Source organism: Chelmon rostratus, chromosome 20, assembly GCF_017976325.1.
Source record: "Chelmon rostratus isolate fCheRos1 chromosome 20, fCheRos1.pri, whole genome shotgun sequence".
Lineage (NCBI taxonomy): Eukaryota > Metazoa > Chordata > Actinopteri > Chaetodontiformes > Chaetodontidae > Chelmon > Chelmon rostratus.
Window position 1 is genome coordinate 1,282,385 of NC_055677.1, and position 25,510 is coordinate 1,307,894.

General features: G+C 45.2%; 1 protein-coding gene across 2 annotated transcripts in view; it reads left to right on the forward strand.

Moving 5' to 3' along the window:
- dipk1c (divergent protein kinase domain 1C) overlaps positions 1-16,981 on the forward strand; it is a 35,702-nt gene extending 18,721 nt beyond the window's left edge. For both annotated transcript variants that reach the window (XM_041960996.1, XM_041960997.1), the window contains exons 3-9: positions 5,789-5,992; positions 6,099-6,152; positions 6,261-6,439; positions 7,691-8,006; positions 11,713-11,877; positions 15,740-15,814; positions 15,971-16,981. In XM_041960996.1, the coding sequence (XP_041816930.1) occupies positions 5,789-5,992; positions 6,099-6,152; positions 6,261-6,439; positions 7,691-8,006; positions 11,713-11,877; positions 15,740-15,814; positions 15,971-16,192 (1,215 nt within the window). In that variant the 3' untranslated portion in view covers positions 16,193-16,981. The remainder of the gene's footprint in view (positions 1-5,788; positions 5,993-6,098; positions 6,153-6,260; positions 6,440-7,690; positions 8,007-11,712; positions 11,878-15,739; positions 15,815-15,970) is intronic.
- Positions 16,982-25,510: the final 8,529 nt, after the last annotated feature.

Below are 25,510 nucleotides of genomic sequence, written 5' to 3' on the forward strand. Positions count from 1 at the left end.
AGCAGAACAAAGGCCGCCTTTCACGGCTCGGCTTTCTTCAGTATTCAGTAACAGTGTTCATCCATCAGAGTAAAAGAACACACGGCGGGTTAAAGTACTGCATTCACATTTTCACTGAAGTAAAAGTCAAGAGGATTACAGTACATGTACCATCAACTGTAGAAGTACTTTAATCTCCAGTTTTAGTTGCAGATGAATTGAAGAAGGAAATAAAGGAGGAAACAAAGGAAGGAAAGGGGTAAAAGAAAAGTAGGAAAGTTAGAAGTAAAGAAAAAGAGAGAGAGGAAGAAATGAAGGAAAGGGAAGAACGAGGAATGCACAAAAGGAGGGACAGTAGGAGGGAAAGGAGAAAATTAGGGCAAAAGAATGGAAGAAACACAAAGGGAGCAAAGTGATGAAGAGAGGAAAGCAGGAGGAAAGAAAGAGAAAAAGGAAAAGAAAGGAAACAGACAGAAAAGAGGAAAACATGTCAAAGCAAAAAAAGGGAAAGGAAAGAGATGAGAGGAAGTAGGAAAGAAAAGAGGAGAGATAGATAAGGGAAGTAAGAAGAAAGCAAAGATTGAAAAGACAAAAAGAAGAAAGAAAGAAGGAAGAAAATAAGAGAGCAAGAAAGGAAAGAACTGAAGAGAAGGAAGGTAGAAGGAAAGACAGGTGGAAGGACGAAAACGAGAGAACGTAGGAAGAAGTTCTGGGAGGAAGGTGAGAGAGTGTGAGGAAAACGTCAGCTGCAGGAATAAAAACATGGATATTTAAAACCACGTCGGCTCCCTCTGCGGTCCGGCTGCAGCTTGGCAGGCAGATCAGCCGGCCGGAGGGGGGTCGGCCAAACCAACGCCGGACCAATCGGCTGCTCTGAAACTCGCCGTCGGCGTGAGATTCAGATGACGGCGACAAGCAGACTCTTGATTGGATCCATGTCGCCCGTTTGTTCTCGCTGCTGCTCGTCAGAAGGAGGCTTCCTAAACAGCCACCAGGTGAAGGTGAACATGCGTCCACGTGCAGACACACACCTGCCGGGCCCCCAGTCAGGACCTGGACTCTCCGAAACCATGTCTAGATGCATCGTGGACTGAGAAACAGCCATCCCAGAAATCCACTGATATTTGGAAGGTATGAAGCCCCATTTGAACAGGAGGGAGGGTCGAGATGTTCCTCCGTGACTCAGAGGAGGTTCAGGAACCATTTCAAGCTCACAGGAGATGATCTGAAACAGACACTCAGCAAAGAGCCAAGAGAAGGACAGAAGCCTCCTGAGGGGGGTGCTGAAGGACGAATCTGAGTCATAACTCTGAATCTGAACTCAGACACTTTCTGAGGAAAACATCTCTCACGTCCATCCAGAATAAACCTGTAAAACTGATGCAAAGTCACAGAAAAACCACGATTTAGAACTTCATGAGATGCATCAAGTTTCTTCAGTCTCCAGCGATCCAGTGAGATGCTTACACTGCTAGCTGCTAACAGGAGGAGCTAACAGGAGCTGCTAACAGGAGGCGCTAACAGGAGGCGCTACCAGGAGCCACTAACAGGAGGCGCTAACAGGAGCTGCTAACAGGAGCAGCTAACAGGAGCCGCTAGCAGGAGGCGCTACCAGGAGCCACTAACAGGAGCCACTAACAGGAGGTGCTAACAGGAGCAGCTACCAGGAGCCACTAACAGGAGCTGCTAGCAGGAGGCGCTACCAGGAGGTGCTAACAGGAGACGCTAGCAGGAGCCACTAACAGGAGCTGCTACCAGGAGCTGCTAACAGGAGGCGCTAACAGGAGCTGTTAACAGGAGCCGCTAACAGCTCATTCAGCTCAACACATGTACACTGTTTTGCAACATGTTCATTGAGTGTTCATGTTTTTGGTGAGTTAAGTGGATCCATTTGCAACTAATGAACGTGAACGTTAGCATCATTAACTCACATGAGAGCTAAAGATGCTCGCGCGCTGTGTTTTACAGCACCCAGCGTGCCCCGCCCCACTCTGCATCTGAGACTGGCAGACTGAGACCCCCTCAGTGCAGGAAGGAGCACTAGGTCCTTCATTCCCACCGCTGTCAGACTGTACAACTCTGTGGAGTTATTATGTGCAATAACCTTTATTCCTCTCTGAGTACAAACATCCAAACATCCAGATCCACGACCGCTGCACAAAAGACACTTTAAACTTTCACAGTTGTTATTTTTTGCTCCGTTGTTGCTTATTTGCACCTTGTCCTTGTTTTTCCTATTGTTCTTATTTGCACCCTCTCTCCCCCCGTGTGTTCTGAATCTAATCTAATCTAATCTAGTCTGATATTCTTACACAAAGCCTAACCAATCATCACTCCTCATACAGAACGCTAACCAACCCGAAGCAGTGCAGATTCCAGCGGAATATAATCTCACATTCTTATGCAAATTGTGAAGTCCGACCTTCAGCCACATCTGCAACGAATTTGAAAGGACACATCGTGCTGAACGACCCGACCGCTCCTGGAAAATATCTGCGAGAAAGATGATCCCAAGAAACCATTAACAAAGAGTACGACCACGAGCCGACAGCCGCAAAAGATCCTCCACAAAAGCCCAACTCGCCGCACGAGGTTGCTTCCCAGCAGCAGGCAGACAGACCGTGGAAGATCTGCAGCCTCTGCAGCTCGTTTCAGACAAGAACGTGAACTAGATCATGTTAATCTGTGTGAACACTGCAAATACAGCCACAGACACGACGGCAAAGCCTATAAATACAATAAATAAGTGTATAAAGTGCTTTTTATAAACCTGACCTTTCACACTTAGACATGACAGTCCAACACGGCTACAAGCTAAACACCATGTGTGACCTTAGCTTATGCACACACACACACACACACACACACACACACACACACACACACACACACACACACACAGCAGTGAGGGGAGGCTGATCCTCTCTAAGCAGTGCGGTGGGAAAGTTTACAAGCTGCAGGGTCGAGGAAGCAGGAAGCAGCTGGAGAGTGTGATGTGATGCAAGGCGGAGGAAATCCAGGGAATTAGAGCAGATGCGTGACGGCTGCGGAGCTCACGCCGCTGGAAGAAAGACCAGAGTCTGCAGATGTCCGAGTCCACGGGGAGGATTCCCCCGCTCAGAGACCCCCGTCCTCCTCTGAAAAGGCCGTCAGATCCCGATGGACGGAGCGCCTTCCAGATGAAAGTATCTCAGCACATTTCGAGCACGCTTTCGAGGTTTCTGTTGCACAGATGAGAAGATTCTGCTTAAAGCTGCAGAAAGCGGAGAGAAAACCATCTGTGAGCCTCTGAGCTGCCGTGCTGCTGCTTCACACCTGCATGTTAGAGGAGCTGCAGCTACAGAACAGACACAGCATCGAGCAGCAGAACGAGATCTCAGACACTCGGTTGGTTTTTGTTCTTTGGCAGAAAGCGGGTTTCAGTTTGGATTTCAGCCCGCGTGATTCGTCGAGCCTTTGGATTTGTGTTCCGACGAATGTTCAGTTCAGAAGTTCAGTCACTACGCTGACGATTTCAGTCATTCACACTACAAATGTATCCTAGCAACAGTGTTTTGATTTGTTAAAGCTCCAATAACACACACACACACACACACACACACACACACACACACACACACACACACTGTGATGAGAGACAGCAGTAACTATTAGGAACTCAAACGGGGGGGGTAATTGCAGCTTCTCCTTTACCTCTCAACACTCCTCCTCCCACTCCTGTTGATCCATCCACACACACACACACACACACACACACACACACACACAAACACACACACAGATAAGGAGAAACACTCGAGGTTTTATTTGAGGGAGAAGAACAATCCAATGAGAAACCAAAACCACCACTGAGCAGGAGGACAGGTAGAGCAGGAGGACAGGTAGAGCAGGAGGACAGGTGAGCAGGAGGACAGGTAAAGCAGGAGGACAGGTGAGCAGGAGGACAGGTAGAGCAGGAGGACAGGTGAGCAGGAGGACAGGTGGGCAGGAGGACAGCTGGACACAATGATTTCCCACAGTTCATGGTGGAAGCAGCTGATCCTGATCCAGCTGGCACAGCGGAGTCAGTTTGAGACATGAACGTCCTGATCTACGGACCATCTGCAGACTCAGGAAACAGATGAAGGGCTAAATATCCTCATATCTAAACTCTCCTCTTCATCGTAAGAACTGCGTGATGTTGAAAAGACGTAGGACGGCCGTCCATCAGCAGCCTGCTGTCATCGGTTTTTATCTGGGTTTGATCTTTGGGAGGTAACAACAGAGTCTCTCTCTCAGTCCAGTTAACCCTGTCTGCACCCCCGTCTCTCTTATCTGTGAGTTCGTCTTCGTCTCTCCGTCCGTCTCTCTGTCTGTCACACTTCCTGCCTCTTTAAGCAGGACTCGTATTACCTCGTGGACTTAAACCGAGTCCATGGATCACAAACAGCATGTAGTCAAAGATGCGTTACTGCGATAAGCCCACAGCGATGGTCCAGGGGTGTATGCGAGGCCGGGGGTGTCTGCGAGGCCGGGGGTGTGTGACGTCTGGGTTTCGTCTCTGAGCTCCTCGCTGACTGATGTTTGTGTTGGAATGTGGGCAGAGCGAGGATTATCTGGGTAATCCCTGACCAGGACAACGCTAATCCTCAACCTCATCCCTCACACCTGTGGACAGGGAGCCATTCAGACACTACACCGGACGAGTGTGTGTGTGTGTGTGTGCGCGTGTGTGTGTGTGCGTGTGTGTGTGTGTGTGCGCGTGTGCACAGAGCTGCAGAGTCCTTCAGGTTTCCTCATGTGAAGAGAAAGAAAAACAGACGTTTAGGATAAAGGTCACGATGAAGCCAAATAACCTCACAACCTGTTGCATTTGAATTCTTTGAAGTTGGTTTAAATTAGCATCTTAGCTAACTTGGCTAGCACGCGCATGTTAGCTCCATCTGCTAACAGAGTGTTCCGAAACTCCCCCAAGTGACGGCGAGTCAGTCTGCACAGAGCAGCTCGAGGCAGACAGGAAGCCAACAGGCTCGTGAAAACACACTTCATGACGCAGCTCAACACTTGAAGCAGCTAAAACTCGAAATGTTCGGTTCTGAAAGTTTTCAGAATTCAACCAACTAGCAGTCGCTCGCTCTGTGAGCCTCTGACTTTCCCTCTAGCGCCCCCAGCAGGTTGACATTGGCGGTTGCAGTAACGTGTCTCTACAACTGTTTGATGGTCTGTCGTAACATTTGGTTGAGACGTTCATTTTTTTTCCCAACTTTATTGAACTTGACAATAATTATAAATTCCAGTAAGAATCTCGACTATGACTTCTTACAGAAACATAAACAAGTGCAAGGCAAATAAAATTCTATATATTAACCAAGACATATTAGAAATTAACATAAATAAACTAAATAACTAAATAGCTGGCAGTCCATCTTTTTCCATGAGACAGTCCTTCTTCCCATTTCATTCCCAGTTCAAACACATGACAGTGATGGCTGAGACGTTCATGCCCCCCTCAGGATGAACTTCCTGTGACTTTCAGCATCATCACCATAGTCAGGTCAACATGTAATAATTAAAGTACGACTGTCGATCGTCTCTGTGTGCGTTCACGTCTGAGCAGTAATTATGTTCTGTGATAACTGTGTTGGCACTTACAGAAAAACAAATGAGTTCACAAGGAAGCTCTCTGACTCGTGGTCACATGGTCACAGCCGTCGCTGGTGAATAATGAATGACTTTCTTTGTATGAGCAGCAGCGGGGACCTGCTGCGTACCTCTGTGTTTAAGGTGCGCTCACACCTGTGCTCTAACGTCCCCCCGCTCTGCCTCACAGTGCCTGGAGTTCGGCGAGGGCGCGGTGACGGGCGACATGTGCGAGGATCTGTGTGTGCTCGGCCTCGTCGAGTACAAGCGCTGCCTCTACTACGAGAACGGGAAGAAGGTGATCGAGGCGCGCTGGAGAGGAAACCCCGTCATCCTCAAGTCCAAACTGGAGAATTTCTCCTCCTACGAGCCACTGGGAATACTGGACTATCAGGTGACGCCTCTCAGCTTCTGTTACTGATCCGACGAAGCTCAAACATCCAAAGCGAAGTTCACTGAGAATGGTTTAGATGATGAATCTGATTTCCTCTCTGGAACAGGACACGGCAGAGGAGCTCTCGCCTCTCGATGTGGTTTTCTACGCAACTCTGGAGGTAAAGCTGAAGCTGCTCGTCTTCGTCGCCGGGGCCCTGAACCTTCATGTTGATGTCTGCTCTGGTTAAAGGAAGACAATCACAAGTTTTCTGTCTGTCTGATCTCAGGTGCGGAACTCTCTGGGGCTGGCTGAGGAGGATGAGGATGAGGAAGGTGGAGGAGGAAGCAACAGCTCTCTGGCCAGACTTTGGGGGAAGAAGCTGAAGAACAGAGACAAGAGCTACACCCGAGCGGAGCTGGCCTCACTCTGGTCTCTGCTGCAGCAGGAGGAGTACACCTTTCTCAGGTAAGCGTCACACAGGGACATCCTGACAGTGGATTTAAAGTTCCACACCTTCACACACCTGACCAATCACTGTGGAAAGTGGGCGTGGCCTCCACATTATCAGTTTAGTAGAATATCAGAGAACATTCTGCTATCAAAAAGGTGGTTTCAGCTGCTGTTAAATGATTTGAAATACACTTTAAAGTATCCTGACACCTTCAGCACATTTGGGTCAGAGTCGGCCAAAATGTCATTCGAGCCCCCACCCAACAAATATTTTCCCAGTGTTGGCTGACAGCCCTTCTGCACATGTAGGTGTGAAAACCGAACGTCCCCCTAGAGGCTGCTGCGTTCATGACACATGATCCACACACTGATAATTAACTGTTTGAAGGTGAAGTTCAGGGTTGAAATCTAGAAGTTCATCCTCTGGAGAGAACGAGTGTCACACGGCCATGTTCCTGCCGCCTTCGTCTGAACACGTCGCTGCACCGGATGAGCTCGTCTCATCCTTGAAATGTTGAGGGCAGAGCTGGAGGACGGAGAGAGAAACACATCAGCTTGTTTTCATTCTGAGCTCGAACCACCCAGCAGGCCGGAAGCCAAGACTCCACCGAGTCCAAAAACAAAAGCGACGAAGCGAAGTGACCTGTGCTGCTGACTATCACACACACACACACACACACACACAGACACACACACACACACACACACACACACACACACACAGAGACAGACACACACACACACACACACACACACAGAGCCAGTGAGATTAAGAAGACTGTGTGTGTGTGTCTGTGTGTGTGTGTGCGTGTGTCTCTGTGTGTGTCTCTGTGTGTATGTGTGTCTCTGTGTGTGTATGTGTGATGTCTGTGACTGTGTGTGTGTGTGGTTATGAACCTGGTCCTGACCTGATGATGGCGCTGGTTGACGAGTCAGAGGATGACCACAGTCATCACAGTTCACCCTGAGGGGAACATGAATGTGTGAACCACATTTCATCTCAATCATCCAACAGCTGTTGACATTTTTCACTCCAAACCACGAATATAAACCTGATGGTGGCGCTAGAGGAAACATCAGGGGACCATCAAAGTCACCAGGATTCATCCTCTGGGGACCATGAATCCCAGTGATAATCCATTTAATAGCTGTTTGAGTGTGGACCAGCGTGTCGGACTGTCCGGCGCTGCCATGCCGTCTTCTGATTGTCTCTGCGTCCTCATTCATGCTCTGCTGCACCTTCTTCTGTCCCCCTCTGCTGTCCAGAGTCCTGCAGGACCTCAGCACCCACGTGGCCAAGGTGTTGGGTTCCTGTGGTCACTTCTACGCCGTGGAGTATCTGTCCGCTGGACACGCCTGGGACCAGAACATCTTCTCCCTGGAGGAGGTGGCCGTTTCCGGGCTGCGGGGTCAGGGCCGAGCCGGACCCGGAGCCCAGTGGAGGTGGACCGCCAGGGAGATGGTGCATCGCATCGCGCTGAGTTTTCTGGACATGGTGTGGCACTTTGACAATGACTTCACCCACAAACTGCACCTGTGTGACATCAAACCGGAGAACTTCGCCATCCGGAAGGACCTGACAGTGAGTTTTCTCCTCCCTTTAGATCCACTTTGAAGTCCGTTTGGCGACCTTGTCCTCGGAACAACCCACAAACTGAGCGGCCTTAATGTTTTCTGAGAACGTAACGAACATGAACAGAATAAAAGCAAAGCAGGGAGCTGAAGAAAACTGATGAAAGGGATGTTTTTTAAAAAGCTTTTAGACAGAGTACAGATGGAAGCAGGAGGCAGATGTACACACACACACACACACACACACACACAGCTTTAAACTCTGACAAACTATAATGTTGACTTGATCAGGCAGAGAGACAGTCAACAAACAGATGGATGATGAGCGCCTGCTCACAAACTGAATTATTAACATTATTATTTATGTATTTTGAACAAAAACTGCACGGAGGACGTGGACGGGTTTTTTTTAAGCTCTGAGAAAAGCCTGCAGTCTCCCTCTCAGGCTCCATGCCTCCACCACCCCCACCAAGAAGATAAGGTAGCCTGGCAGGCGAAACCCAGGGCACAAACTCCTGCAAATCATTGGCCGACTGTGTGATGTCTCTGTGGTGATAACTGAAGGTCACCCCCCGTTTTTGAGAGAGCTTCATAGATTTTTTTGCAACTATTTGATGTTTCTTTCAGTTTAACGCCCCGAATGTCTGCTGACGCCGTCAAATTCAACGCCGCCTTCCTTCATGTTTGTTGTTCTTTACGTCTTTAAAGTCTCATGACTGAGAACAAAGCAGCTGATTTTTAATTCTCAACGTTCCTCGCCCCACAAAAGTAGACCTCGGGTCAGTTTAATGTGTGTGATTTCACATGAAAAGCCAAACTCCTCATCATTCATCTGTAAATTCACATCAGAAGTTAAAGTTTGCTCAGTTGAGCTCTAAAGGTGAAGCCAAAGAGCCCGACAGAGAAAACTGGACGTGTTTTCCTTCAGTCATCAATCAACACTGATCACAAGTGTTTGGACAGAGCAGCGCTGAGCATTCAGGCAAATGTCTGCAGTTGTTTTCTCAGTATTTTCAGATGGTTTAATAGTTTATACAGCAGACTGAGCCTGGCTGCCATTGATTCAACACCCCGTCAGGTCTGTGCTGGGCTCCGGCCAGCAATTGCAACTATTTTATCTTTCACACTTCAGCTCGTGATTACTGGAAAATGAGCAGTTAAAGGCCAGATGTGGCGTTTGCGGCTCCAACAAATGTCAGTAAACCAGAGGCTCATTACTGTTCGTATGGCATTAGCAGGATTAACGTTTTTTCCTGTAAAAGTGTTGACATGGAACAGATTTAACAAGTGGCTGTTTATAATGCCAACACTGTAAAACGTTGCTGTAAAACACGGACGGCCACCGCAAAAACAGAAGGAGGCTCGTCCGCAGCAGCTCCATGTTTATTTCACCCGTTTTAAAAGCATGCAAAAATCAGTGAAAACAAATGAAGAGTTTAGTGTGTGCAGAAAGTACAAAGTAGTATCTTTAATATAAAGTGTGATGATATTTGACATATTTTGTCCTGTCAACAAAATCAGAGCCAAACTATCAATAACTGTATGAATAATTTAGAGACATCTAGTTTTTTAATCCTACTAACAGCAAGTATGTGTGTGAATCACACACACACACACACACACACACACACACACACACACACACACACACCGACCTGCTGCCACAAACACTCACCACAGCACCAAACAGGATAGTTTCATTTTAATAATTAAACTATATGTTTAGGATGGATTTTTAAAGATTTACATCTTCAGTAGGAACCAATGAGTTTGAAGCTGAGAGCCACAGACAGGAAGTGGGACAGTACTGAGAGACGGACTAGCATGTTGGTTTTGTTGGTCTTTTCATGATATTTGTCTGACAGGAACAAAAACTGAACCTTTAAAGACACAAAGCAACCTGCTGAACCTTCACACACCAGCACTCACATCTGACTGTACAGGAAGGAATCTGTCTCTCTGTCTGCCTGTCTGCCGGCCTGCCTGCCTGCCTGCCTGTCTGTCTGTCTGTCTGTCTGTCTGTCTGTCTGTCTATCTGCCTGTCTGTCTCCCTGCCTGCCTGCCTGCCTGTCTGTCTGTCTGTCCTTTGATTTTCTCAACGCCTGCTAACTTGTGTTTTAAAGTGAAACCTCTTCCTGTTCCAGCGGCCCGTGGGAGGTACAGGATTTTTGTTGTTGTTTCTCGTTGTTTATTATTTTTCCTGTTTACTGACACAGACGCTTCATTCATGTTTGTATTCATATTTTGCACCGTTACAAAGTTGAGATTCTTATTTCAAAACACAATCACAACAGCAGGCTCGATAAATGCCAACAGCAGACGAACAACCGTTTTTAAAATTGGTGCAACTTTGAATCAACTCACCGATGACGTCTCTCAGTGATCCACAGATCAATAACACTCCGACATCCACAAAGGTCCAGAAGCTCCACTGCAGCAAAGATAATTAGTCCAGAACGTGATGATAATCCACAGAGAGATGATCTCTGCTTTCAGATTAGCAGCACATTGATTGACGCCATCTTGGATCCAGTTCCTCTTTGGAGTCTCAGGGTACAAATGACACCTCACTTGACCAATCACGATCTGCCTTATGAAGCCTAGCAACCAGAGCAGCCAATAACAGTCTGAGTTGAACAGAGGCACCTCCTTCTCTTCTTCCAGGTTATTTACAGCTCAGGTACCTCAAATCAAGAACTTCAGTGATTAATGGTGATTTCACACGGTGTGAAGTGATGAATATACATATATATATATATATATATATATATATATAGCCAAAATATATGTTCAGCTACTTTAAATATGACTAAAGATGGCCAACATTTAGATTTCATTAATATAAATATAGATATGCATGTAGATAAAAATAATAAATGACCTGTTTTTGGAGAACATATGGATTTATGAGAAAACATGTTTAACTGCATATTCTGACATTTTAATCCAGAAAAGATTTGTGTGCAGTGTGTGTTTGACCTACATTCAGTCAATCTAATGTCATTTAACAAAGAAGCATAAATAACAATGATTTTTATTATTGATCATTTAGGTGTGGCTCATGTCTGTGTGTTGTCGCTGTGCGTTAATGAAAAGTGATAAAAGTTTGAAAAGGGGAAAGAACTGCAGGTGCTTTCCTACAACTAAAACTGCTGGACTCTCAAAATCCTCCTAAAAATCACCACAAAGTGAACTGTTGGCTGTGGTTCTGTCTAATATTAAAATGTATCTGTATTTGTGTTTTAAAGTCACAAAACTTAAAATTGACCCATCAGTGAATAATTTAAATTTCTCTCGAAATGCTTAAACTTTATTTATAAAGATGTGTACAGCTCAGTGGAGCCGCCTGAATATTTACACACATTTTCAGTCGTTAATTATAATCAACGGACTATTTCTCTGCTTAAAAATAAATCACGTGCACTTAAATTTATTAAATGAGTTTCTAAAAATACTTGTAAAAATGTTATAAAAGAAGTTAAATTAAAGGTGCAAATTAATTAATTGTGGGCTGTGTGCTAGTAATCAGGTGAGACGTTCCAAACTGTTTACAGCAGCTCCAAAACCTCCAAAAATATCAAAATTTGTTGTCTTAAACGCTGTTTCTGCTTGAAAGGATTATTTCTTTGTGTTTTGAAATAACTGAATTCGGACCAAAGACGATGAGGATGAAAGACGAGACCGCTGAGGGTTTTTCTTTGTGGCGTCCCCTGCAGGTCGTAGCCATCGACGTGGACATGGCGTTCTTTGAGCCGAAGATGAGGGACATCCTGGACCAGAACTGCAGCAGCGACGACGACTGTAACTTCTTCGACTGTTCGTCCAGGTGCAACCTGAACAAACGCAGGTGCAGCCCCCGCCGCCGCAACACCAACCTGCAGGTAGGCCTGAGATGTGGTTTTGTGGTTTGCATGGCGTGTTCCTCTGCTGGCTGTCCAGCTGATACTCCCCCGTGTCCCCTCACCCTCCACCTGACACCCCCCGTCACCCCGAGGCCTCCGACAGTCACTGCTCTCTGCTGCAGATTTGCTGTGAACATTTTTCTCGCAGACTTTGTTGGTGATGTTTGCTGTGCTGAATTACTTTTAGCACACGGAGTATAAATGAAAATATCTGACAAAATTAGATTTATTGAACGCAGCTTGAACAACGAGGTTTGATCGTCCACTTCTTGTGTTTGTATTTGAAGAGAAGCTTCCGGTTATTCGCTGCAGGACAGTTTTAACGACCTTCATGCTTCTCCAGGAAAGACACGTGGTGGATGAATCCAGTTAAATTAGAATATTTTATCTTTTTAATTCTTGATTTTTTTTACATAAATTAATTTAAAGCAGAATTACTGCAACAGAATTGTATTTCTGGGATTGGTTCAGATCTTTATGATCAAATTCAGAGAAAATATCTTCTTACTGAAATATTTTGGCCTGTAGGCTAAAATCCAAATAACTCTATTATTTTAACAATTACATAACATAAGATTGTTTGGTTTATTATTACTTATTATTGTTTGCTATTTCCAGAAGGTAAAAAATTGACTTGTACAAATTAAATCATCAGTTTAATTTGTAAAATGTGACAAATCGTCAACATCGAAAACCAACTTTAATCTTTTAACTGACGAATTTTAATCATGCAAATTTGGTCCAGTTGACATAAATAAATGATCACATTAGATTTTGAAGAAAATGTAAAATGATTAAAAAACACGAATAACTCAGTGTTGATCAGTTCAGGTGTGAATGTGTTCTTTAAATTCCTCCTCTGTGTTTCCAGCTGCTCTCAGATTCACTGCAGGTCGTATTAAGTGCGTCGGATCTTTGCTGTGAAACTGAGGCCTCGACACATTCGTGCTGCCGTCCGTCGACTCGGCACTGAATGAGCTGGTTGATAAATTATAGGGTTGCCTGCTTCTCAAGAATTCCGGGTAATCCTTCTTTCCCAACTTTTAATTACACGTGTGCAGTGAAGACGTGTGTGGAATGATAATTACTGCTCTGAGGACGGGAGGCTTGACCCGGCGGACATCAGTCTTTTCAGTTACCGTAAAGGTTTTGAGACAAAGAATCTAAAGAAATCAGTAAAGATGTGAAACAGGATGCTAATTTCAGAATTCATGTCAGTATTGACCGACCAATAAAACTTTGTGGAAATTATTATTCAAAGCACAAATAGCTGGTTTAAAAAATAAAATCCTCATTTTAATTATGAAAGACTCTTTTTAAATAAATGAAAATAATAATAATCCAGACTCATGAATTAAGTGTTAGCACAGCTGCAGACGAACACCAAAATCTGTAAACTGTGAGAAAAACAAATCCCACTGCACAACATTTCCATCCACTGAGTCTACGAGTCTGATTAAAAGGAAGAACTTGATGTGATTTGGTTTCACATTTTTGTTTGTGTCACATATATTGTCCCTTTTAAAATGACTCTAATAGATGTTCTGATTATTCTTTATAATATATAAACTAAACTATATAAACTATATATATATATGTTATTATATTATGTTACTTTAAGTCTTATTATTATAAATATTAATTAGTATTTTGTGTTTTGTGTGTTTGAAAATACAAACAACATTGAAAACTTATTAATTAGCTTTATTTTTACTTTACAAGTTCAGACTAAAATTATTATTATTATTATTATTATTATTAGAATAAATTAATATCAGAAACATTAGCAACATGACATATGCAATTTTATTTTTATACTTTTTGTATATAATGTCCTTTATATGTAGTTGATTTTATGTTTTATCCATTTCTTTTTCTACTTCTCCTTCTTTATTATTTATTCTTGCTGTTTTTGCTCTCTGTAATGTAATTACGCCGGTGTGGGATCAATAAAGTTATATATTTTCTTATCTTATCTAAAAATTATATTTTACACTTTTACATTATGATAAGTTGTTTTCCTTTTCTCAAAGCAGCAGTTCTCAGTATTGGTTCACTCATTAGTATTAGTAGAAGAGGAATTAAAACTATATTGTAATTTAATTATATTGAATATTGATTAACTACATTTTGATCAGTGCAGTTCTAAAAGCAACATGATGTCACATCAGACAGTAAATCTCTTTACAGACACAAAAAACATTATAATTATTATTGTGACTTCCAGATCATTCAAAATTATTTCACAGAACACGATTAACAATATTAATACTGCTCAATATTGTGACGCCTACTGAGTTTAAATAATAAAAATAATAATTAGGAGAAGAAGTAGAGCGAACATTTGGCCTCTTCAGATGAGACTCTGAGACAAACACCAACAGTAACTTGAGGCCTTTTTGAAGCATCGTTCCATCGGACTAGGACGAAACGTCTGAGACACAAGAGCCAAGTCGGACATCACCGTCATCACCATGACAACGGGCGGACAGACTCTCATCACCCCGCCGGCTCCCGTATCACGTGTCATATGAAACGAGATGCCTGCATTCATCAGAGGAGAATGTGTGAATATGAGACGGAGGGAAACTGTTTATCTTCAGGTGACGACGGGATGTGATGCACAAACACGACAGATGCAGCATTTCCATAAAGTCAAGACAGGCTGCTGGAAAACGAAATAAAAGAAGAAATTAAGCAAATAAATATGAGAAAACTGGGAGGGGAAAGGAGAGAAGAGAGGAATGTGGAAAAAGAAATATAAAGTACGGATGAAGGGAAGTTAAAGAGAGAAGAAAAAACACCACGGGATTAGTTTAAAAAATGAAAAATGAAGAGGAGTTAAAATACTTAAAGAGAAATACAGATGAAGAGGAAATAAGAAGCGAGGAGATGAAGAAAAAAACAAATAGAATCAAAGATGAAAAGAACAAAAGAACAAAAGAAAGAGGAATCCAAAAAGGAGCTGAGAGAAAAGATTGATGACGACTGGAGAGAAGAAGAGGCGAGTGGAAAAGGAGAAGATGGAAAGAAGGTTAGATTATGAACAAAGGAAGTGGAGAACAAAGAAGAAGAGAAGAAAAGAGAAGAAAGACGTGAAGATGAGTGAAGAGCCGACTGAACGCCGGCGCAGGACAGAAGGTGCCGATGACACGGCGATGACACGCTGCTGTCCTATTGGTCCATCTGAGGCTCCACAGGTGTCTCCTGAGCATGACCTGTGCTGACCCTCCGCCTGTCAATCATCTCCTCAGAGAAAGGAGGCATTGTCTTTATACCTGTGTGTGTGTATGCATGCGTGTGTGTGTGTGTGTGATGTACTGATTGATGTGTCTGAAAATGAAAAGCGAGGCGTCATCTGCATAACGACGTAGAAAACAAAGCATCCTGTTCAGAATCACTCTTCCTTTGCCTTTTCCTTTTTCCTCCTTTCCCCTTTTTCCACTCATCTCCTTCTCTATCCTCACCTCCTCTTTCCTTCCCTCCTCACCCCTCCTGTCTCTTTCTCCCTTTCCTCTCTTTCACTTAACTTTTTCATCTCCTCCTTTCCTCTCATCTTCTTCTTCCTCGCTTTTCTCTTTTCCTGTCATCTCTAATCTCCTCTCTTCTTTCCTGTTCATTCCACTCTTCACTTCATCAGACTCCTCTTCTTTCTTTTCATCCCTTTTCTTTTTCACTTCTTTTAATCTTTTTCTATATGATTCATTTTCTTTCTTTCTCAGCTTCTCCTCTTCCTCGTTTGCCCTAATTTTCCTCTCTTCTTCCTATCTTTTCTCCCTCCTTCCTCTCCTCTTTTTCGCCGTCTTCACTCCTCTCTTCTTGTTTTTCTTCCTCTCTTCAGGTGATTTGTGAGAAGATCTTCCGGCCGTGGTTTTCTCCCACGCTGCTCGGGGCCAAAGCAGGACTCCCACTGCAGGTTTACACTTTTATTTACTGAGTTTTTATTGACATTTAGCTTCATGTATTTATTTATCTGAATTTATCTCTCTTCAACCTGGAAAAAAAAAAGTGGGTTGAACATGTTAGTCGACCCTGAATAAAGTTTTTTTTTTTCACCTGTGTTTTTGAACAGGTGGAGCTGCAGCGAGCCGTGCAGGAGTGCTCCGAAACAGAAGGAGGCGTGGATGAGCGAGAGGAGGATGGAGGTGGAGGAGGAGAGACGGGTCGGGGCCGGGGGGTCCATCAGCGTCTCCTCAACATCCTCACCCGCCTCCTCCAGGAGGGCGGGGCTTCAGGGGAAGGAGGAGGGGCCTGGGAGGGGAAAGGCCGCATCCACACGGCGCTGAACTTCTGAGGAGGTGAAGACCACCAGAGACCTCCTGCAGAGGAGGGAGGTCTTTGAGGAGATGAAGACCACCAGAGGCTCAGTTTTCAGGCCCAAAAGACCAGAAGACCTAATACAGACCATCTCTGACACATATCCAGGATTATATCTGGTCAAACAGGAACTATAAATATATATGACATGGCCAAAAGTATGTGGACGCCCCTCTCTATGTGTACTTTTGGTCTGTTGAAGTTCCAGTGAAGGAGATTCTTAATGCTGCAGCACACAGTGACATCAGTCTTTCATCATCACAATGTGAACAAAGCAGCTCCATAAACGGTTTCCCAGTCTGGTGTAGTCCATCTGGACTGGTCTCACAGAGTCCTGACCTCAGCCCCATCCAGCAGCTGTGGGATGAACTGGATCACAGTCCTCAGTGGTGCTCTGGTCTCGGACTTTGGTGTTTTTCTTTGGGACTTCTTCACGGTTATGACTCAGTCGATTTTGTTTGGGACTGTTTGGATTTCTGTTATTTCAAGTATTTGATAAACGTGTTGAATGTGTTGTGACTGGAAAGAATCACTTGTTTCATCACAGTGATCCTGGAAACATCCGGACCAGGACTGGAGTGAGAGAGCTCATTGAAGCCTGACGTCTTGTGGTCAGAGGGGTCCATTATAGGTCCAGTGTTCGTGGATCCTCTCTGACTTTATTCTTATTTCTGAGTCCAGTTAGTCTCAGTGAGATTTACACACCTCAGATGCAGATGAGATGTCGTGATGTAGTAAATGTATTAATGGATAATTATATCAGTAAATGAATGACTTTGAAGATCGGGTGTCGTTTGACTCTTCCTGCCTTTAAATCCACAGAAATCTTCTTCTCTTATCGTTGGTTGAAGTGCTGCTGCAGTGACACTCAGTTCTCCTGCAGGGACAGAATATGAGCTCAGTCTGTTTATGTGAGTTAATGCTGCTGAATGTCAGAATACATTCAGGGCTCAGACCTGCACAGTCTGACAGCAAATATCAGCGATGTGGATCCTCACGCTGGCCGGCTGATGGTGGCTGTCTGGAGCCTCTAATGATCGAAAGGTAGACATGTTTGTGATGCACACAAGCTGAGACAGAGATTTAAAAAACAACCTAAAATGACAGAAGTTTAAAACAAACCCAAACAGCCGAGTCATCCAGAACAGAAAGAGCTTTAAACATGGCGGCTCCATCCTGAGCAGACGCGTGTTCGTTACGACGTCTTAAATGTGGATGAAAGTCGACTGTAACGGTGCGACTGAAGGAAACTGGTTCACTGGTCTGTTGGTTTTTCCGATCACATGTGCTGTGATATCGCTGAGTCAGCTGAACTGTGATGTCCAGTCTGTGGACGGTCTCTCCAGGACCAGGCTTGTGTAAACAGACTAAATCCAGATCGTGTTTGATGTCATGTGCAATTCAGCTGGATAATAAAAGCGGTCCTCACAGACCTTCAGCTGCCGCGTGTTTGTCATCAAACCCCACAGACTGCTGGACGGATGGCGGGAAAAGTTAAAGGAGGCGCGACAGTTTCGCCGCTCCGCTCTCACATTGTGACGAGCGACCTTCAGCCTCCATGCTTCAACACACGTTACTGCTGTGAACACACACCTCACACACACCAGCAAAGCAGGCTCGCAGCACCGAACGGTAGCGTAGCATCGGTTTATGCTGCCAGCCTGCAGCCAACAGGAAGGAAACAGCTCCGGTTCTTTCGATGCTGCCATCTTTGTTGTGGTTCAAACACCAATGCAATTACCAGCTGACACCACCGGGGGTTTCTTCTTGTTCTCCAGTTCCTCCTGTGTAAACAGAGTCTTGTCTCGCTGTCTCAGCAGGATCAGGTCTCAGGTCTTCTCCAGCTGCTTCTGAGCTCAGCAGCTGCTCGTCCACATTTAAAAACGCTGCCAGTGACGAGTTTAGATGAATCAAACGCTCCTCATCTCGTCTTCAGCTGAATGAGGAGGTAATGAGCTATTTCACTACAACACCTGGCCAGGAGTGAAGACAAGTCTGTATTTCTTTCATGTGTTTTTGAAAGTATCAGGAAACCAGCTGAACCCAAACTGTCAAATCCAAATTTAGAAGAGAAGAAGGAAACGACCCTGCAGGATCTCAGTTCTGTGGTTTTTCTCCCGCAGCAGCGATATTCATCATTCTTCCTCCTCCAGACGTCGGCCTCTGGCCAGATCAAGTTTCAGCATTTCTGCAGAAATCAAGAAGAAACCTGAGATGAAGCAGAGAAGCAGCAGCAGGAGGCTGAAGGTAGACAAAACATGTCAGAGACGACCGGCGTCCAGCTGGACTGAGGGTTCAAAACATCAACCAAAAGCTTCTCTTTACAAAACAATGAGACGTGTGGATGAAAGATGAGTGACAGTCTGAGGAGTGACGTCTGAAGGGTCTGATGTGAGACTCTGCAGGCGGATGTGAGCCGTGAAAGGTGAGAGGAGGAAACACAAAACATGTTCATCCACGTTAAACTGATCAACTATCAGCGGCACTGTCTGCACAATTTTTATTATGAAATGTTTGATCAACCCTGATTCCAAAGATGTTGAGACTCATAAATACAACAGGATGTGATCACCTGCTGATCCTCTCTGACAGAAACTCACCTGAAAACAGCACAAAGTCAATATATTTACTGTCTGAGCTCATCAGCTTCATTGATTTCTGTAAATATCTGCTGATTCTGAATCTGATGCAGCAACACGTTTCAAACACGTCGAGACAGGAGCAGCTAAAGACTGGGAAAGATGTGGAACGCTCCAAAAACACCTGTTTGGATCATTCCACAGGTAAACAGGTTGATTGGTAACAGGTGATAGCATCATGATTGAAAGGCTCAGTGGTTCACAGCGAGGATGGAGCGACATGATTGGATAAAGAGATTAATACCTGGACTCAGGTACACTTCAGGAAACACAGATTGATTATTAATGATTGATTATTATCTAATCTTCACAAAAACGTGTCCTCTTCTTCTGTGGTGGTTCAATGGCACCGACTGATCAGCTCCACCAGCTGTTTATCTCCACTTGCTGGATGCAAGTTCTTTACTGGAGATACTGGAAAATGCAGGGAAACAAACTCACAGCTTCAGCTACGCTAACGTCTGTCGTCAACCTGCTGACTGAAAGACGTCTGACGGGGGGGGGGGACGCCCGGAGCCAGATTACAGCCACACACGATGACTGTTGTGAGCCAGTTAGAAACCTTTAACAGGAAAGTCTTCATCAGAGTGAAGCTCTGTGCAGACAGCAGAGGAAGTGCTGATGTCATCATGCAAATTGTGTGTATGAATGCACACGTCTGCATATTCTCTGTGCGTGTGTGTGTGTATGTTCAGAGTGATGACATTTTGTTTGTCAAATCAGAGTTTTTTGTGTGCTCCGTCTGCTGAGGCCTCGTGTTACTGGTGCAGAAATGTGCACGAGGTCCTGATGTGTCCCTGATGTGCATTAATTCCACTCCGACTGTTTCCTGGACATTTCATAAAGAATCTGAGACACGACGACAGACTGACTGGTGTCACCACATCAGTTTTATGGAAACGATTCACATGGAAGTGTTCCACGGCTCTGCTGGCACGCCGTCCGACCCAGCCTGGCGTCTCGCCACTGTTTTTATTTCCATAACGACACACGCTGCAAAAAAAAGCTCTCTCAGCGCAGAGAAGAACGTCTGCCGCCAACAGAAGACACTGCAGAGACACCACGACTCTGCACAGCTCTCAGCAATCATTTTATCCTCCGCCTGCACGAGGGTGAAGCTGCTCGCACCGCCTCATCTATAGCCTCAGTTCAGACTAAGTAACCTGTTCAGACTGAGTGCGTGCATGCGTTGGATTGGTCAATGCAGTGTGTTGCATTGCATGGTGTAAAGACTCGTCGTGTCCCTACAGCAGGAAGTACGTCATTACTGGACGATTCATGAGCGGGGAGAAGAGCAGACGAGGTGCTGGATGGAAGCATGGAGTCTGCACACCGGTCATGTGATCACAAAAAGCAAAAGACCCCCCCGTACAGGTACATGTGCTGTTTCCTGTCTGAAGAAGGGGCTGCACCTGAAACCTGGAGCATCATCCAATGTCTGCACTCTATTTGTATGATCCACGTCCAGCATCAGTGCAGGAAGTAGAGTTCCCAGTCTCAGTCTAATGGCCGCGGTGGATCATGAAGTTCAGGTCCCGTCACAGACCTGCCATGAACAGTTAGCCACAGTTTCCATGTGCAGAAACTGGAGGAAGAAAGACTCATTAAAGAGTTTTAACTGAAGGTAATCTGGGGCTTTTCTTGAGTGGCGGTGTGGTTTCTACCAGGAACGCCACAGACGATCAGCTGTTCGACCAGCATGGCCTCTGATCAGGTGTGTGTGATTCCACCTCTTCCAACAAGCACGATGAGCAGAGAGCAAACACTGAACACTCAGTGCGTCTCGCCGTCAGATCTCTTTCCAGTCCGAACTCGCACGCCGTCCTGCAGGAGGAGACACGTTCAGCCGCCGTCGATGGAATTCTTCGTGTTTGCCAACAGGAAGTCGTCAGATTACAGATGAATTCATTCTTCAGGATGAGATCATTAAAGATTTATGATGTTTGTTCATTATTCGCTTCTTTCAGCCAGAAAACCTGATTAATGAGAGACGTGTTTGATGCTTGGAGGGCTCACTCTGCGGAGGTAAAATATCTGGAGGTATAAAAACCTCCAGCTGCAGGATTTGTCCTGATGAGACGAGCTGCGAGGCTGCCAGTTTGATGTGACGCCTCCGGGTTCATTCGCTCTCTGCACGTCTGTGTGACATAAACAACCTGAGTCCTGCTGACGAATCAGATTCATTCTGAGTGTGATCAGAGATCTGAGTCGCTGCAACCGTGGAAATAAAAGAGAGCTGAAGTAGAAATCAGGAAATCTCATTCCTGATATTTCATGTTTCCAGCAGCCAGTGAAGCTGATTTTTATCGACCCTGAGAGGAGAAGTCTGCTGGGAGCCACACCTCCTCGCAATAAACACTCAATCACATCAGGAGTTGCACAAGAGACGAAAACATCAAAACCTGCATCTCTTAAAATCCTCAGTGTAAAGCTTCAGTTCAGTCAAAAGCAGCAACACACACTTCGTCTCTCATGCACATACGTGACTGTGATGTAGTTTGTGGTGCTCAGGACATCAGAACAGGAAGTAATGCAACAGAACGCTGCACAGAACACAGAGTTTTCAGCTGGATCACAGTCTGACTCTGGAAACAAGCGATGAGCTCGAGCTCTGCTGCTCTGCTCCACTTCAATTAAAGAACATGGGATAAAAGGCGATAAAACGGCACGTCGGTCCTGTTCTTCAGAAACTAATTTCACACTGTGTTAAGTCTGAACCGGGAGCCATAAAGTGTCCGAGCCGTGATGAAGAGGAGCGAGGGCGGGGGTCGGAGCTGCCGTTCCCTCTGCAGGATCTGAACTCCAGAAACACTCGCAGTGTTCACACGAGACGTCTTCTGCACACTCCGCCTGGTTTTCCAGGTTGATCTTGGTTTCCTTCTCCGTTATTAAAAAGAAACAGAACCTGGAGAAACAGGACAAAGACACAGAAGTCCTGGACAAACCAGAAGCTCCTGATCTTCAGCTGGTCTCCATCATCTGTCTTTCTTATCATAATGCCTTCCTGTCACGTCTCTGCTGCATGAAGGTGTGAGCTTTGACAGACCTGTAGTCTCCTGGAGGACAGCAGGATTCACATGGACCCAGAATCACATCAGACTGGACACTGCTGCAGAGCTGCTGAGGATGAGAGGACGCTTAAAGTTAAGTTAAAGTTTAGAAAAGTCTGATTGTCTTAAGTTAAAGGCTAGAAAGGTTAAAAGTTAAAGTTTAGATTTTAGGCGACGTCCTTTAACATCTCAGCGTGTCTGAGCAGGCGGCCGACATCATGTCAGAAGAGCTCTGGTTTCCTCGTCCCCTGAAACACAAAACCAGAGCCCTCAGATTCCTTCACACACACACACACACACACACACACACACACACACACACACACACACACACACACAGGTGACATGTGATGAGGTGTTCCTAACATGTGATCAGTTTCCTGCCATCTGGCTGCAGTTGTTGCTGCTTCTCTGATCACAGAGCAGCCGACTTCAAAGGCCCACTGTGTGTGTGTGTGTGTGTGTGTGTGTGTGTGTGTGCGTGTGTGTGCAAAAGTAAATATACTGTATATCTGTACATACATAAATCTGTGTATGATGTAATGTAAAACAAACTGTAAATAGATGTCAATATATATAGAAACATATAGATGTTATGCTGCTGTACATTTATTATAATCATGCTATAAAGTATTTTTGTATACATGTAGTATTTATACTGTAAATATTTTCAAGAATTAGATGAAAAAGATGAATGAAAATACACTAAATATACTAAGAATATTTATCCACTATACTGTAAATACATTTAAAATACACAGTAAAACTTGTTTAAATATAGTTTAATGTAACAGCACTGAAACACTAACAGCTGATGTTTCAAAATAAAATATTAACGTTTTACTTTCACTCCGTGTTTTCTGCAGTGTCAACAGTGACGGTCATATTTCTGTAGATCTGGATTTGTCTCTGAGCTCAGTATGAAGGACTGAGGGGCTCAGAAGAGGCCCCCCAGGCGAAAAAGCAGCATCTTCGTCTCATCGGTGATCGTCATCATCTTGTCGGATCTGGTGAGAAGAGGTAAACAGGACTCTGGCTTCGACCTGCTGGTTTGGATCTTTCTGGAAGTCATCAGAGGACAAAGTGGTTTAACGGAAGCTGCAGTTATTATCGGGCGCTCCACGCGACCCCCCCCCCCGGGCCTCTGCGCCGATCACATGATCAGTTTCACATGTTCAGACCTGAGCTGATCCCACGCCGGTCACGTCTGCTTTTTGGTGCTTTGACTGGAATAAATAAGATCTGTTGGGAGCAGATTTTAGGTCCTGGTTCAGACCTCAAACCAGGTCCCAGCCTGCTGTCTGTAAACAGGCGTCCTGCCAAAGCACCTTTAAGAGCTGCAGTGCTGCTGTTAGCACGAAGCTAACAGACGGAGTCTCAAGTCTTCAGATCCAAGAAGCCAAGTGAGAACAGCTTCTCCTGCATGAATCTGAATGTGTGTGTGTGTGTGTGTGTGTGTGAGTGTATGTGTGTATGTGTGTGTGTGTCCACAGCATGGCTTCATTTTAACAGTGTATAAATCAATAAGTGTGATCTGTGCAGTATTCGTGGTAACGTTTAGATTCAGCTGCAGCGAGCTGATGTGACGTCAGTGTGCTGCTCTGCTGGTGGAAATGAAGCAGGTGAGACACGACAGGTGGGTTTCTTCCTCAGCAGCTCTTCACCTGCTCTGTTTCAGGTGTGAAGTGATGAAGAGGTTCTGCTGTCAGGGAAGTGAAGTGAAGCTGCAGAAATCAATTCAGACTCAACAACAACAGAAACCTTCCTGCAACGAATGTTTACGTCTCCAACGACAAACATTTCATCTGCAGCGCGGATGGACACGTGTACACACACATGCACACACAGAAACTATCACACACACACACACACTCAGAGTCACACTCATGCACACACTTGCACATACAAAGTGACATAATCACACACTCACTCTCTCACACAAACACACTCACACACACACACTCAGAGTCACACACTCACACACACACACTCAGAGTCACACACTCACTCACACACACACACACACACACACACACACACACTCACAGGCTGTGAGCTGTTTGCAGTTTACAGCTGTGATGAAGGATTTCGTCATCAGTCAGCAGGAGACAGAAACATCAGCAGCAGCTCACACACACTCACTCACACACACTCACTCACACACACTCAGAGTCACACACACTCAGTCACACACACACACTCACTCACACACACTCACACACACTCAGGGTCACACACACACACTCACACACACTCAGAGTCACACACACTCAGAGTCACACACACACACTCACTCACACACCCTCACAGTCACACACACTCAGAGTCACACACACACACTCACACACACACTCAGAGTCACACACACTCACTCACACACACACTCAGAGTCACACACACTCATTTGATGCTTTTATAAGTTTTCTAATCAAACTCTTTAAACTCACCTGACGAGCGTCCCTGGCCCCTGGAGGTTCCCGCCGTCCTTTAGGAACCGGAGACAGAGCGAAGCGGGATGACTCCTGACCCCGGCAGGTCAGAGGTCAAACTAAGCGCCTCGGGCTCCACATGCTTCAGCTCACCTGACAGAGTCTCCTTTCACCACGCTGGACCCAGAGGACAAACGGGAGGTCGAAACTCAGGTTCTGAAACATAAACCTTCATGACTGAAACGATGTGAAGTGGATCTGCGTTCCCGTCCTACCACAGCAGAGTCTTCGTGCTTTCTCGTCTCGCAGGTCTGAAGGGACAGTGTCTGAACCTGGACCACTGAGTTCACCTGCCGGACATCAACAGTCGTTTGTCTGCAGACAGATGTGCCGGCTGCACTGCTCTTCAGCTAACTGTTGGTGTTCTGGACGAGATATTTCTACTTGTTTTAAAAGGCTTAAAGTTGAATTTTCCTGTTGTGTTTGCAGATCCTCCATCTCACTGCTCTGTTCTTGTGTCTGGGGGGGCTGAGTTGTTGCTGTGTTGTCCCACTGCAGGTTTTCTTATCATAATGAAACTGAAACACCTGGGAGCTTCTTCTCCCTCACAGGACGTGTGATTTAGCTCAGAGGTGGAAACAACGTCTGAACTCTGCGAGTTCAAGCTAACACAGCTCAGAAGAAGCGACTGAAGTTTCAGAAGCAGCTTCAAGTCTCAGTCGATCAACCACTTTGTTTGTTGTTGGCTGGGTTGTGAGGTTTCTACGAGTTAAGACTCACATGTGGTCCCGCCTACAGCTGACGGCCATTATTCTGACCCGGAGTTATTTTCATTTGGAGTGTTGTTTATTTGCCTGCAGGGCTCCAGTTGTTGTTCTTGTTATTTTGCCCTGAGCTGTGTTTACAGGCAGCGTCCTGTCAGGCTGCTCAGCCTCCATCAGGCTGCACCAATCAGATGAAAAGAACTGTGTCAGGATGCCGAAATGGAGATACAAGGTTTTCACCTGACTGCTTTAATTTTTGTAATATAAAATCTTTTTTTTTTTTTCTTCGTGTCTCATCAGGACTAACAGCGCTGCACATTACAGCAGTGAAGTCTTCAATACGGGAGCGAGGCCCAGGCTGACGCCCGGCAGTAAAACGCTGCTTCCTGTTTGGTGTGAAGGGTTAAACCTGA